At 41.5% G+C, this 16,243-nt stretch overlaps 1 protein-coding gene across 1 annotated transcript in view; it reads right to left on the reverse strand.

Moving 5' to 3' along the window:
* The window catches only part of NWD2 (NACHT and WD repeat domain containing 2), a 296,706-nt gene that overhangs the window by 36,739 nt on the left and 243,724 nt on the right, over positions 1-16,243 (reverse strand). Inside the window, exon 4 of the mRNA XM_073646243.1 lies at positions 13,538-13,741. Within this exon, the coding sequence (XP_073502344.1) occupies positions 13,538-13,741 (204 nt within the window). The remainder of the gene's footprint in view (positions 1-13,537; positions 13,742-16,243) is intronic.

Genomic DNA, 16,243 nt, shown 5'->3' on the forward strand with positions numbered 1-16,243 from the left:
TCTTACCTCTGGCAGAGTTTGCTCTTAATAATAGGCGGAGCGAGTCCACTGGTAAGTCCCCGTTTTTTGGGGCATATGGTTTTCACCCCCAGTTTTGTACTTTCAGTGGGGGGGGCTCTTCGGGGGTTCCTGAGGAGGAACGATTTTCCTCATCACTCGCTTCAGTATGGAGAGGGGTGCTGAAGAATCTGAATACTATGGGGAACCGATACAAACGTATGGCTGATAGGAGGAGAGTGTCTGGTCCGGACCTAAGTGTGAACGATCGGGTATGGTTGTCTACCAGGAATATAAAACTTAAGGTTCCCTCCTGGAAACTGGGTCCCAGGTTCATCGGGCCGTACAGAATCAGTTCTATTATTAATCCGGTGGCATTCCATCTTGACCTCCCCCCTACGTTTAAAATTCACAACGTGTTTCACAGATCATTGCTTAAGAGGTATGTGGCGCCGGTGGTACCGTCACTTTTACCTCCCCCTCCAGTGGTTGTCAATGGTAACTTGGAGTTCCAGGTATCGAGGGTCATTGATTCACGCTTTAATCGCCGGTCCCTTCAGTACCTGGTTCATTGGAAGGGGTATGGTCCTGAGGAGAGGATGTGGGTTCCTGCGTCGGATATTAACGCAGACCGATTAGTTCGGGCCTTCCACACGACTCACCCGGATAAACCTGGCCCTGAGGGTCCGGAGGCCCCTCGTAGAAGGGGGGGTACTGTCACGGGTGTGTTGCCACGAAGATCGTCACGAGTACACAGCCTGACTTCTCGCAGCTGACTTGTTGGTGCTTTGTGTTTCTCGGCAGTGAGGGAGTTAATTCTCTCTCTCTCTCTGGGCTAGATGAGGTCCAGCCTCGCCCAGCTGCAATCAATACTTCTGTAGTGAGACTCCTTCATATACCTGCTGGTCTGTTTGGGAGGTGTCGGTGAAAGCATTTCATTCAGACTGACAGAGCGGATCGTGGTGTTTGGAGTTGCTGAGATAAGTGTATTTGGAAGTGTTTTTTCCCTTTCCTCGCTTTATCATTTATCTCCTTTCCCGTTGGGTTTCCCTCTGTTGTAGTTGAGAAGTTGTTTGTATGCAAGGTGGTTTTGGTTTTTCCCTTGTACTGTCTCGTTCGTCTAAATACTGTGTTTGGGCATATTATTTCTTGTTCCCTTTGGTTGTGATCGGGGTCCTTCTCAGGACTAGATTACTGAGGTGCAGGGATCTTCAGGAGGTAGGGGTTACGCTGGCGGCCTGGACCTCTGTACCTTTAACAGTACCTCCAGGTTGAGGGATTAGTCAGGGCCCCAGCTTAGGGTCAGCTTAGGCCCCCTACCTCCAGTATACAGAGACAGCGTGACAATCAGTTGTCTCTGAGCACTTGGCATGGTGGGAGGAAAGAGGATCAGGGTGAGGAATATGCGGCCCAGACTCACAGCTACTGAGACATGACCGTGTGGAAGACAGGGTGGTGGGGGTGGTGGCAAAGTGACTGGAAGCATTATCTGCTATCCAACCAATAACCTTTTTACTGTGCTCTGTGTTCAATAGTGGTGTTCTGCGGTCCCCTATTACAACCCCTAGCAAAAATAATGGAATCACCTGGCTTGGGGGATGTTCATTCAGTTGTTTAATGTTGTTGAAAAAAAGCAGATCACAGACATGGCACAAAACTAAAGTCATTTCAAATGGCAACTTTAGGGTTTTAAGAAACACTAAAAGAAATCAAGCTTAAAAATGTGGTACTCAGTAAGGGTAATTTTTTTGCAGACAAAGCAGAGGGAAAAAATTATGGAATCGCTCAATTCTGAGGAAAAAATTATGGAATCACCCTGTAAATTTTAATTTCCAAAACTAACACATGCATCAAATTAGATCTGCTCGTTAGTCTGCATCTAAAAAGGAGTGATCACACCTTGGAAAACTGTTGCACCAAGTGGACTGACATGAATCATGGCTCCAACACGAGAGATGTCAATTGAAACAAAGGAGAGGATTATCAAACTCTTAAAAGAAGGTAAATCATCACAATGTTGCAAAAAATGTTGGTTGTTCATAGTCAGCTGTGTTTAAAATCTGGACCAAATACAAACAACATGGGAAGGTTGTTAAAGGCAAACATACTGGTAGACCAAGGAAGACCTCAAAGCGTCAAGACCGGAAACTTAAAGCAATATATCTCCAAAACAGGAAATGCACAACAAAACAAATGAGGAACGAATAGGAGGAAACTGGAGTCAATGTCTGTGACTGAACTGTAAGAAACCACCTAAAGGAAATGGAATTTACATAAAGAAAAGCTAAACATAAGCCATCATTAACACCTAAACAGAAAAAAACAAGGTTACAATGGGCTAAGGAAAAGCAATCGTGGACTGTGGATGACTGGATGAAAGTCATATTCAGTGATAAATCGCGAATCTGCATTGGGCAAGGTGATGATGCTGGAACTTTTGTTTGGTGCCGTTCCAATGAGATTTATAAAGATGACTGCATGAAGAGAACATGCAAATTTCCACAGTCATTGATGATATGAGGCTGCATGTACGGTAAAGGCACTGGGGAGATGGCTGTCATTACATCTTCAATAAATGCCCAAGTTTACATTGATATTTTGGACAGTTTTCTTATCCCATCAATTGAAAGGATGTTTGGGGATGATGACATCATTTTTCAAGATGATAATGCATCCTGCCATAGAGCAAAAACTGTGAAAACATTCCTTGAAAGAAGACACATAAGGTCAAGGTCATGGTCTGCAAATAGTCCGGATCTCAATCCAATTGAAAATCTTTGGTGGAAATTGAAGAAAATGGTCCATGACAAGGCTCCAACCTGCAAAGCTGATCTGGCAACAGCAATCAGAGAAAGTTGTAGCCAGATTGATGAAGAGTACTGTTTGTCACTCATTAAGTCCATGCCTCAGAGACTGCAAGCTGTTATTAAAGCCAGAGGTGGTGCAGCAAAATACTAGTGATGTATTGGAGTGTTCTTTTGTGTGTTTGTTTTTCATGATTCCATAATTTTTTCCCTCTGCTTGGTCTGAAAAAAATGACCCTTACTGAGTACCACATTTTTAATCTTGATTTCTTTTAGTGTTTTTTAAAGCCCTTAAGTTGCCATTTGAAATTACTTTAGTTTTGTGCCATGTCTGTGATCTGCTTTTTTTCAACAACATTAAACAACTGAATGAACATCCTCCGAGCCCGGTGATTCCATAAATTTTGCCAGGGGTTGTAATTGGGACAGGAAGGTCGAGCGAGAAGATGTGGGTGTTTGTTGTGGCACAATTTCAGCTAGCCCCGGCCTCGGCATGCACCATCATCATCACCATCACATCCAGTTCCCTGTCCCTTGCCACGTGCCTTGCCCATTTTAAATGGAGGACAATATCTTCCACGCTCACTACAAATAGCTGAATTTGGAGCGAACTTATATGTGATCCGTGTGACGGACAAACCAAAGTTTTAAATAGCTGGCCTGTAGGTAACTATTTTTAACAGCGCCGACCTCGTGTCAATAAGTTCACTGACACACTGCAACAAAATTTCAATGAAGGCCAGAAATGGCAATATTTTCAGCGCAATTATATATGATCCGTGTGATTGGCAAACCACAGTTTTAAATAGCTAGCCTGTAGGTAACTATTTTTAAAAGCAAACTGGTGTCAATAACTTCACTGACACACTGAAACAAAATTTTAATGGAGGCCAGAAATGGCAGAATTTTCAGTGCAATTATATGTGATTCATGTGATGGACAAACCACAGTTTTAAATAGCTGGATTTTTAGCGCTGCAATATGGAAAGGACCTGGCTGTATTCTGCAGTGCCAACAAGCAAATGGCGCAGATAAACGGTGTTCTCTGGATTGCTTTTTAAGCAAATAATCAGGATTAAGATAAAAAAAAAAATTATTCCTGGCCTCTGATACCTGGGCCTATTTCTACAAATATCTGTAAAAGCACCAGCAGACAGAACTGGAATGGACCCTTTTGCTATGTGCACTGCAGTCCGCTATATACCCTGCCTGCCTGCCTAGCACTGATATCTCTGCAGCTGGATTAGTCCTCAGAAGGACTTTTAGTTGAGATGGATATGTGTCTCTAATATAGTCTGGTATACCTACACTAACTAGAAACAAGCAAATCTCTCCCTAGCTCAGCAGCAGCTCTCCCTACACTGTCAGATTCCGGAGTGACTCTGACGAGCATGGCGGCGCCAGGTCTGATATAGACCTGATGACGCTGTGTGGCCAGCCAATCACTGTAATGCCACAACCAACATGGATGCGGCATTACAGTGTGTGGCGGACAATCCCTGCATGTTGATTGGCTTTATAAAGAGCGCCAAACATGCAGGGAGGGGACCTGAGCTTCCACCGAGCAACCCCGGTAATAATCGGTGAGCGCCGAGCATCTCGAGAAGTGAGATGCTCGGGCGAGCACCGAGCAGTAGCGAGAATGCTTGCTCATCACTTCTCACTATTTCTCTATTTATTGATAGTGTGGATTCTTCTATTTCTGCAATAGTACAGTGAAGATTAGTTGATGTTACATTTACTTTCAGAGAGAAAACAGATGCAAAATAGGAATTTAAAAGTTCGGTCTTCTCAGCATCATTTTTTACCACTTTACCATTTTCATCCTGTAAAAATCCTATAGCATCTTTGACTTTTCTTTTACTTTTGACATACCCCACCAGTATAATAGAGCCAACAAAGCCCTTCAAATAGTATAATGGCCCCCACATAGACTTTCATTTCATCTCTTCAAATCACCCGTTTCCAATTTTCTACTGTCAACTTTTCATACTTTTTTGCAAACTCAAGCCGACGCTTCTTATAAAGATATTGAAGTCAAGGCTTCTTCACTTTTTTTCGAGCCACCATTCCAAACTTGTGTAACGTACGTCGGATGGTGCTTGCATGAACGTCTGTGATCTAACTATTATGAAGCATACGAGCTACCTCCACTGCCGTGTTTGTCACACCAGGACTGATAGACCTTGTGATGAGCTGACTTGTTGACTCCGATATTTTGCCTGGATGTCCACATCTTGGCTTTTGAATGAATGCATGGACTTCATTTCCGTATTCTCCCAACTGTCATGGCACTCACATGATGTAGTTTGGCAATTTTCTTGATCGAGAGACCGCTATCGATGAGCTGTATGATGTGGTTTCTCTTTTCTTGGAAAATTTTCTTCATGGCGGTTCAAAGATTCGGACCAGTGACTTTTCGCTTGGGAATCAACCTAATAACACACTGAGCTATTAGAGAATGCGAGAACAGGTTGCATTTTGTAGTCTACAGGAAGAAAAAGATTTTTCCACCACCAGAAGCAAAACAGTACCAACTCAGTGGCCTGACAAGAATCTGCATAACTAGTCATATGCTAAATAGTTGCAAGTCAAATTTATGTATGAGATAGCCAAGATGATTGTCTATAAAATGATGGTAGTCTCATGTTTGAAGCAGTAGTGGATGGTGAGATCTGGAGCCTGAAAGTCAAAATTTCAAAACATTGTTACCCTTTTGCTTGTCAATGTAGTATAATGCGTTCCCATTGCACTCCATAAAATATAATGTGCTCCATTGCACTTCATATAGTATAATGCGCCCCCATATAGTATAATGCGCCCCCATTGCACTTCATATAGTATAATGCGCTTCTGTTGCCCTTCATATAGTATAATGCGCCACATAATATATTGATTGATTAAAAAATAAATAAATAAATACTCACCTCCCCTAGGTCCCCGCAGCTCCAGTCTGCTCAGCCTGTGGTCTGATGCACAGCACATCTCCATGCAGCGGGTGCCATTTAGTGATATTATCGTGCCGGCTACAATGCCGATACAGCTGAAAGTGAGATGCAGGGGTGGGGCTCTGTGCCGTCTCTGGAACCGGCCTCCCGACTCATTGGCCTCATAGTGCCCACGTGGTCTTCCACCATTGGCGATACGCCACTGATCAACATAATTTTACTACTTTCATTACTACTAACAAAGGAGAAGTAGTAACGAAGTATTAGTATCTAAAAGGCTTTGCATACTGTTCTTGAGGTATATGTGTGATGTATAAGCTGGAAAAGTTCCCATCATATACGTCAAATGTATCTACAGTATGTGGCACCATTCACCCTATGAAGACAATCCACCATCGTCTTCAAAGATAACAAAATAGAAAATATATAGCTGTGGCCAAAAGTTGAGGCTGGCACAAATTTTGACTTTCACAAAGCTTGCTGCTTTAGTGTTTTTAGATCTTTTAGTCAGATGTTTCTATGGCTAATGAAGTTTTTAAACTTTTATTTAAAAATACATCAAGCTTATACAAAGACTTCTGGCAGCTAGATTTTTGTGTTCTTGTTTGTCCTCCCGCTTTTTGAGGATTGACCACAGGAGATCAATGGAATTGAGATCTGAGGATTTTCCTGGCCATAGACCAAAAATGTCAATGTTTTGTTCACTGAAACACTTAATTATCACTTTTGCCTCTTGACATGGTCTCTATCATGCTGGAAAAGTATTGTTCATCACCAAATTGCTCCTGCATCGTTGGGAGAAGTTGCTCTTGGATGATGTTTAGATCCCATTCTTTTTTCCTGGCAGTCGTCTTAGGCAAAATTGTGAATGACCCCACACACTTGGATAAAAAGTGCCCAAACATGACTGGCCTCAGGATGCTTTACTGTTGGCATTACACAGACAATCATTATTCCAGTTGTCCCAAACAGCATGAAGGGGGTTTTCATAAGAGAAAATAACTTTACCCCTGTCCTCTGCCGTCCAATCCCTGTACTTCCTGCAAAATGTCAGTCTTTTCATGATGTTTTTTTGGAGCGAGGTAGCTTCTTTGCTGCCCTTCTTGACACCAAGCCAGCCTCCAAAAGCCTTCACCTCACATCTGTCTGCTGTTAATCCTGAGCAAGTTCCGCACTCATGTTCAATAGATACTGTAACTAAATCCTGTTTAGGAGATGGTCCTGACAGACAATGGAACCTCTCTATTTGAAGTTCTTGCTTATCTGATAAATGGTTATTTTTTACGAATCTTACAAGTAGCAATGTCCTTGCCTGTAAATCACTTTCGATGTAAAGCAATAATGATTGTACGTATTTCCTTTCAGGTAACTGGTTAACAGAACAATGATTTCAAGCACAAGCCCCCTTTTAAAGCAACCATTTTGCCTCTTATTTTTCAAGTCAACATGAGTGATATCACCTGCATTATCCTCCTTAACACTTTCTTTTGTGTTAGTCTCAAAACTTTTGACCATTACTGCAGCTTCAGGGTGGCTTTGTTAGGTTAAATTGTGAATGTAACACAGCGATGGCACTTACAGGTAAAAACAACTTTTCTTTATATACTGCCATGATATAACGCTCATTAAAAGTAATGAAAGCAGTAATCCACTGTTTTTTATCTGCATAGTCAGATGCATAACACTTAATTTTAATGTATCAACACCACACAAAGGAAACACAATCTATTGGGAACTCGTTAAAGTGCAGGCTACTTATTAAACAGGCAGACCCCCTGCAAGGCTATGTAACAGCCATTTTAGTTAAATATTAGCACCACAAAGTAAGAATGGGAAAATGATCTATATATGAAACACAAGGTCAAAAGGAGAATAAAAAACACAAAATACAGTATAAGGCCATGTGCCCACGTAGCGTTTTTGTAGCATTTTTGCGGCATTTTTACGGCTGCGAAAACGCCTGTAAAACCATCTGCCATGCAAAGCACTGTGAATTCGGATGTGCTGTGCACATGATGCGCTAATTAGCGCGCCAAATTCGCATTGCGTTGCAAAATGCAGCATGACCATTTCTACCGCGCTGCAAATTCGCGGCCATTGAGGAACATTGAAACGCAGCAAACCCACAAGTATATGTTGATTTGCTGCATTTCAATTAAATTCAATGGCCGCGAATTTGCAGCGTAATCGCGGTGCGTGTGGTACCCGGGATGAAGAGGAGACTACAACTCCTCTTCATCCCGGCTACCACGCGGTGAAAAAAAGAAATAAAAAAGTTAAAAATAAACAAAACCTGTATATTCCCCTCTCCGTCGGCCCCCGGTCTGCTCCCGGCCATGTCCACTGTCCTTGGCGTCCCGCGATGTACTGTCAGGACCTGCGGTGACGTCATTTAGTCACCTGATGGTCACGCGACCGCTGACGTCAGACCATCAGCTCACTAAATGACGTCACCGCAGGTCCTGACAGTACACTGCTGGACGCCGACAAGAGAGGATCGTCGCTGGGAGCCGCCGGGATGAGAACGGAGAGGTGAGTATACAGGTTTTTTTTACCATAGATGCAGCATTTAAAGCATCTAAGTTGGTCACACATTATAAATCCATGCCGGTTGCGAAAACGCATGTAAAAACGCTGAAAAAATGCTTCTCTTTGGCAGAAAAAACGCATGTAAATCTGCATGTAAATCTGCATGCGTTTTTTTCTGCCAGAGAGAGGCAAAAACGCTCTGCATCAAATCTGCTAAGTGGGCACATAGTCTTACAGTCAATGCAAGTACTTTAAAGCTGGGGTCATACCTTGCAAGGGAACAGTCTTTATTAGGTGCCATGATATGTTCTCAGTAATCACTACAAGTGCTCTGTGATATAGTCATTGTTACGGAGAAATAGCTAGAAATAATGCTTTGCCTCTCTCGCTAAAGCCCATTGATTCTGAATTAATATTGAACATGTAAATACAGAAACTCTAAAAGGGTAAGAGGAAAATGAAGAAATGGAAACCAATCTATGTGATAAAACTGCAGCCCTGTGTCTGCAATGTTTACTTATGTCTTAACCTGCAAAATCAGAATGGAAAATGAGTAATATAAGAGCTGGAATAAAGGTGACTGACAGGACCAGGCCGGGTGCTCTCACCAGTTAAAAGGCTTATCACAGGGAATAACACCAAAGTTACTGGGAATGACACACTTAGAGAGATATTCCCAGAAGCCAAAGTTATGCCCTGTCCATAGGATAGAGGGTAACTTTCTGATCGCTGGCAATTCACGGAAAACCCTGGAATGGGGCTCTGCAGATTCCTATCTAGAATGCAGCGTAGGTGCACATGCTTGACCTCTGCTCCATTCATTGTCTGTTCGACTCTTGGAAGTAGCTAAGAGCTGGACTTGTCTTCCTCCAGCAGTCCCATAGACAATGAATGAAGCGCTTCTATACTTTATTCCTGATTGGGCTCTGCATAGCCTTGTTCTTGGGATCGCTGGGGATCCCTCCTGCAATCAGTAAGTTATTCCTTATCCTATGGATAGGGGGCAGAGATGGACTCTGAGAATACCCCTTTAAGTAGGTTTTCTAGGACTTTGATACTGATAGCCTTCCCCATACTTGCCATTTTAGTCAAGCTATAACTTCTTTTTCAGGTCATGCATCGTCTATGCCTCTTCCACGTCTCTTCCACTACACCTCCATAGAAGAAATCTTCCAGAAGGAGACTGCTTTCTGAGAGGTTTTATGGACATTCAGCTTGTGTTTGGAAGATTTGCCAACTCTTTGCCAAATCTTGGAGGTCTCTCCTTTTTTCTAGAGTCTTCCAGAAAGTAAGGCTAGGAAATTTGGCAAGTATGGCCTATACTTAGGCTAGACATTTGTACTGCTGAGAGGCCTACTCCCTGCACCTCCATTTAATACCTGATTGAAGGAACCATGCCACTCCAGTGAATACTATGTTCTCTCCATTGTTGATCAGGTGCGGCCATGAATATTTGCATTGGCTGTGCCTGGCATTGCAGATCAGACCTATTCACTTGAACAGAACTAAGCATTAGAGGGCTGAATACCAGGCATTGCCCCTACAAAATGTGTGGAGTATCTCCTAGTAAACAATGAATGAAACAGCGAGATAACTTACATGGTGTATGCCCACAGCTTCCTAAAGAGGGTTGCTAGCTAGCTGTATAGGAAAGAGAATATACTTCTCTGAATAATGGCAAGTGTTTGTTTTCACCTAATATTTGGCCAGTTTAAAGGGGCTTTTCATGACTTTTTAAACAATTCTGGCCTATTCTTAGCATTCATGTTTGATTATAGGGAGTCAGACCTCAGAACCGTCGTCAGCATATTGACAGGTGTCAGTGTAGTTGTGGATAGATATCTTACCAGCCACCAGTGGTGAAACATCTACTACCTTTCTGAATAGTTCCTATGTTGTCATGCTTCATATGATGAAGTCATACTTGATATCTCCTATATTTCCCCCTTAAAGGTGCTGCTTCAACTTTTAAAATTTGTAATAATGTAAAGTGCTTGTAGAAACAACGATCTTGCAATTTAATTAAAATCCCCTCCATTCTCAAGAACAGAGGGATTTTCAATTCTATTATGTATTTCTTGTTGTCTATGTAACAGACCACCTCTGCAATCTATCAGAGGTGGTCAGTTGCCTAGGAAAGGACCCCGTGCTTCCATGCTCTATACTTTAAAGTCTGAAAACGCTGCTCTGAAACTGGCCAGATTGCCAGCTCTGTGCCCATGTGCTCCTCCGATGCTGTTAGGTCGATACTTTTAATATTTAGACAACTTTAAGGTATAAATTCTCTCTCATATCGAACTAGCGTTCTACAAATTATTTCAAATATTTTTTCCAGGACTTCTTTCATTCATTTCCTTCACACAGAAAGTATTTTTTTTTATTCTAATTAGGACAAATTTGTCAATGTGAAAATTATATCCACGGATGAACCATGGATGTTTTTTCCACTTTGCTTTCTATAGGATGAACTCTTGCTTTTGGCCAGCACTTTCCTCCGTACATTTGGGGAGTCTCCCATATATCTTTTGGCAAACTCCAAACGAGCCTTACAATTTTTGTGTGTAAGCAAAGGCTTTTTTTCTGCCCATTCTTCCATAAAGGCCATCTCCATGGAGTGTATGGCTTATTGTGGTCATATGGACGGATATTCCAGTTTCTGCTTGGGAACTCTGCAGCTCCTTCAGGGTTACCTTTGGTCTCTGTGCTGCCTCTCTGATTAATGTCCTCCTTGCCCGGGCTGAGAGTTTTGGTGGGCGGTCCTCTCTGGGAAGGTTTTTTGTGGTTCCATGTTCTTTCTATTTGATGATAATGGATTTGATGGTGCTCCGGGGGATCATCAGAGTTTGGAATATTTTTCTATAACCCAACTCTGACTTGTACTTCTCAACAACTTTATCCTTATCTTGTTTGGAGATCTCCTTGGTCTTCATGGTGTTGTTTGGTTAGTGGTGCCTCTTGCTTAATGGTGTTGCAGCCTCTTTGGCCTTTCAGAAAAGGTAAAGTGTATATACTGACTCAGGTGGACTTCCTTTCACTAAGCATATGACTTATGAAGGTAATTGCTTGTACCAGGAATTTTTAGCGGCTTTATCGCAAAAAGGGTGAAAACATATATACATGCCAATTTTTAGTTATTTGATTCATAAATTTAATTTATGCCTATATTTTTCTCACTTCACCAACTTAGATTATTTAGTGCTGAAGCATCACACACAAATCGGATTACAAAAATATTTAAACACAGATTGTAATGTAACAAAAAGGGTAAAAAGCCAAGGGGGTTAATACTTTTTGCAAGCTAATGTATCATTAATATCTTATGCTTTTGTTATCTCCTATTTGTAGGCTAAAAACAGATTTCTAGGCTACTGAAATTGGCATTAAAATGAATAAAATCTGATATAAATGAATGCAGGAATAATGTTTTATACATTTTGGCATTCAATAAAATTTATAAGTGAACAAAAGACATGAGGAGATTAATTAAGAACCTGGAGCCATGATTGTATTAGAACAAAGTTGCAAATTTTGCTGAATGGCTGATTTGCACAAACATTTGCGCTGTTTTAATTTTCTGCCAATCCAATCTTATCTCTAAAACATAGCGGCTTAGTGCAAGGCGTCGATTTGTAGATTTCATTTAAGGGCCAGAGACGTAAAAGAGGTGTGCTTATCTTTGGCCTCATTCAAACATTCCATTTTCATTTATGAAATGAATTCTTTCTTTGGTTTTCACAGATACGACACATACCCATTATAGTCTATATGGTTATTCACATGCCAAAGGTTTTATTGTGAACCGTGTGTCTGTGAAAAAATAACGGACACATGTCCATTTTTTTTTACAGCCAATTACCAATACAAGTCTATGGGTAGGCGAAAATCACGTATAGCACACGGATGACATCTGTGTACAGGCTGTGATTAACACGGCAAAGTATAGGAGAAGCTGTGTCATCTATTTATTTATTCATATGTGAAAATCACTGATGGTAAAACTGACGACACGCTGACCAAACACTGACGACACACTGACCAAACACTGATGACACACTGACCAAACACTGATGACACACTGACCAAACACTGATGACACACTGACCAAACACTGACGACACACTGACCAAACACTGACGACACACTGACCAAACACTGACGACACACTGACCAAACACTGATGACACACTGACCAAACACTGACGACACACTGACCAAACACTGATGACACACTGACCAAACACTGATGACACTCGTACCATTATTTTGTGTATGTGAAGAAGCACGGATGCCTGAGTGAGGCCTTATTAAAACACATTCAGATATCCTTGTTTAATGTATGTATTCTATCTGTATTTTGCACGGGTAGAACACATACCCATAATATTGTACGGGGCTGTTACATATCCGTAAAAAAAAATCACGGGTATACGTCCATTTTAGATCCAAGTCATGAATCAGAATTACCCATTCAATTCTATAATCGTGGTTCACACTGGTCTGGATGAGGAGGTGTGCTGGAGTCAGACACTCCTAGTTTAGGAATGTCTGAAAAGTGGTGTGCGCCTCCCCACAAATCTTACTCCATTCGGTGACTAGAGTAAGATTACTGGCATAACGTACACCACAGCTCGTCATGAATTAGATGAGCTGTGGTGAAACTCCCCCGTGATGCCTGTTGCTGTGGAACTGGTCAAACCTGGTGTGAAAATGTCAAAAAGTCACAAAACTTTTGAGCAAACTCAAATTTTTTGACAGACCTATGGGTCTATCAAAAATCACAAACAACAGACATTATTGTCCATCTGCCACCCGTGAGTTTGCAATGGGTAGAAGAAGTTATGCAATTTACTTACTTATTTTTTTCATCCGAAAAAATCACTGATGAAGCTGATGGGTAAAATTTCACACGGAGCAAACACTGATGAAACTTGGATCCAAAACATTGATCAAACTCAGATCAAAAACACTGATGAAAATTGGACAATTTTTTGCATATGCGACAAAAAATGACTGATGTCGGAATAGTGGATGAGACACCCTTCTTACGAAATTTCTTCCGTGGTATACAAAACCCAGAAATAATTCATATTTTTGCCTCTGGGAAATATAAAAACTGTCCTTGCAAAAAAAAAAAAAAATCTTGTAAATGAAAAAACTATTTTTTTTACCCTTCATAACAATTTAGATTCATGTGCATGGAGCGGATCGAGGAGCAAATGTTCACAGGTGAGCGACCTCATGTTGGCAATTTGTACTCACAGGGTTGTGATGATTCTTCAGTAGTTCTGACTTTGGCCTGAGGTAATACGCAGGAGGCACAGCGTTTTCATCTCGGCAGTACCATTCTTCCAGAGTCCTTGTATCCAGCTTGGCCTCAATGGCAGCATCCAGAATCATTTCAAACTCCGAGGACTCGACTTCGCCAGGGATTCGGATGGTTCCATACTTTTCTCCGAGCAGCCCCTGCACAATAGAATTAGCACAGTTTACATCTGACATATCCAGATCCCTGTGGAGTTCGGATAATTAGGCTTAGAGACAGCAATGGAAATGAATCAGTTCTGTGGCACCAGTGTGAATACAGCTTACAGGGGATAAATCAGCTGAACAACCTGTGTATTCGTTTTCATGTTGTGAAGCCAGGCGTACCAACATTCAGCCACTGGGGCTATCCTTCCTCCGAGATGAAGGTTACTTGTATCTCCGGGACGGCTCGACACGACAAGATACAAATATTTTCTTGAGTCATAAAACTCAGAATTTCCCTTGAGAGTTACACTATGGAGAAGTAATCGCCAACTTGTGTTTCTCCAGCTGTTGCAAAAATACAACTCCCTGCAGGGCATGCTGGGAGCTGTAGTTTTTCAACATCTGCAGATACGGGGGTTGAGGACCATTGCTACAGTAGATACATTTTTCAGTTTTGTAGGATTTTTCTACTTTGCAGCTAAAAATAGAGATGGATTTTCCGCTTCAAGCCGTCAATAATGTGTTAATTGATTATTTCGGTGGGAAATGTTTTCTTTATTAGAAAAGTAGGAAATGTGTGAAGTGTGTGTGTAGTTTTATTGCTGATTTTCGGCTTCTAAATTAAAGCTCGAATGTCATTGTAATCAAAATGTATCTGTCTGGAAAGGTAACCCGTCCATACCCAGACAGGCTAATGGCAACTAAGGGAAATAAATGGGCTTGGAGCAGATCTTCTCCTGAGATGAAGTAAGCAACTTGTATGGAAAAGGGTTTTATAGAGGACCTGTCACTTGCTATAAATGTGGAATTTTTATTTTACTGGCCTAAATGCCGGTGTTGCACTGAATCAGATGTTTTTTGTTTGTTCCTGCATCTCTCCATTTCAGATAAATGTCCCCTTCCTTCCTGTAAATATAGTCCTGTTTGCTCGGGGGTGTAGACTTCAACTTTCCTCTCTGGGCATCATCATCAGGACCACACCCAATTGGTAACAAGTCTAGAACAAAGGAACAGGAAGGCACAACCCCGCCAAACAAAAACGCCAGATTCATTGAGATTAGATAAAAGAATTACATATTATTAGTGTGAAACATCTTTTGGACTGCAATCGTTATATATGCTTGATCATCTTATAAGGGTTGGACACTAGTCTATTTGTTGCGTTCTAACATAACCAATCATTACAGCATTTGCACAAAGAGAAAAGAATGTGAGCTTACCACGTTTCAATAGTATTGATGTTCGGATCAGCCTTGTACCATAGGCGCCGATCTTCTGGTGAAGAGCAGCATTCATGTAGAAAAAGGGAGAAAAAAGTATTCCCATATGGTAGAAAAAACTGACGCATTTCTGGCACTAAGTATGCACTTAGTTATCTAAGAACACACTTAGCACCAGAAACGCGTCAGTCTAACTAAGGGCATACTTAGCACCATAAACGTGTCAGTTTAACAAAGGGCATACTTAGCACCAGAAACGCGTCAGTTTAACTAAGGGCATACTTAGCGCTAGAAACGTGTCAGTTTAACAAAGGGCATACTTAGCACCAGAAACGCGTCAGTTTAATTAAGGGCATACTTAGCGCTAGAAATGTGTCAGTTTAACTAAGGGCATACTTAGCACCAGAAACGTGTCAGTTTAACTAAGGGCATACTTAGCACCAGAAACGCGTCAGTTTAACTAAGGGTATACTTAGCGCCAGAAATGTGTCAGCTTACCTAAGGGCATACTTAGCGCCAGAAACATGTCAGTTTAACTAAGAGCATACTTAGCACCAGGAACGCGTCAGTTTAACTAAGGGTATATTTAGCACCAAAAACGCGTCAGTTTAACTAAGGGCATACTTAGCACCAGAAACGTGTCAGTTTAACTAAGGGCATACTTAGCGCCAGAAACACATCAGTTTAACTAAGGACATACTTAGCACACATCTGTTTTTTCTACCATATAGAAATACTTTTTTAATGCAATTGAAATAAAGATTCAATATTTTCCCAGTGGAATTGTCGACAATTCTCCCTTGTTCCTTCATGACCAATCATTAATACTCTTCCAGCTAACCCCATTTCAAGGCTTCCTGCCCATTACTAGGACTCAGTCAAGATGACTGCAGGCCATGTCATTTACCTATGGGACAAGTTTCCTGGTTGTCCTCTGATCGATCCATTTGTGCATCGGCACAGATTCAGGAGGTTTTGTTGCCTATATCTACAAATGAGTTGAACACAATTAACCAGAGTTCCATGCAGAAAGGCAGGCAGCAGTGAAGGCGATAATGTTGGTATTAGTGTTACGTGAACGTGCTCGGATAAAGTGTTATCCAAGCACACTCAAGTCCTAACCTAGTGTCTTTGGCGTGCTCATCAAATATGTTTGCGTCACCGCGGCACGTTCCCGCAACACTAGTTAGAATATCTGCAATCTTGACTCCTATGGAAAAGTGGCATAGCTTCTCTGCAATTTTCTACATTTTATACAGCTGATCAAAGTGCAGCA

Source organism: Phyllobates terribilis, unplaced genomic scaffold (genome assembly GCF_046119375.1).
Source record: "Phyllobates terribilis strain yellow unplaced genomic scaffold, ASM4611937v1 Scaffold_1__5_contigs__length_1240528914, whole genome shotgun sequence".
NCBI classification, from domain to species: domain Eukaryota; kingdom Metazoa; phylum Chordata; class Amphibia; order Anura; family Dendrobatidae; genus Phyllobates; species Phyllobates terribilis.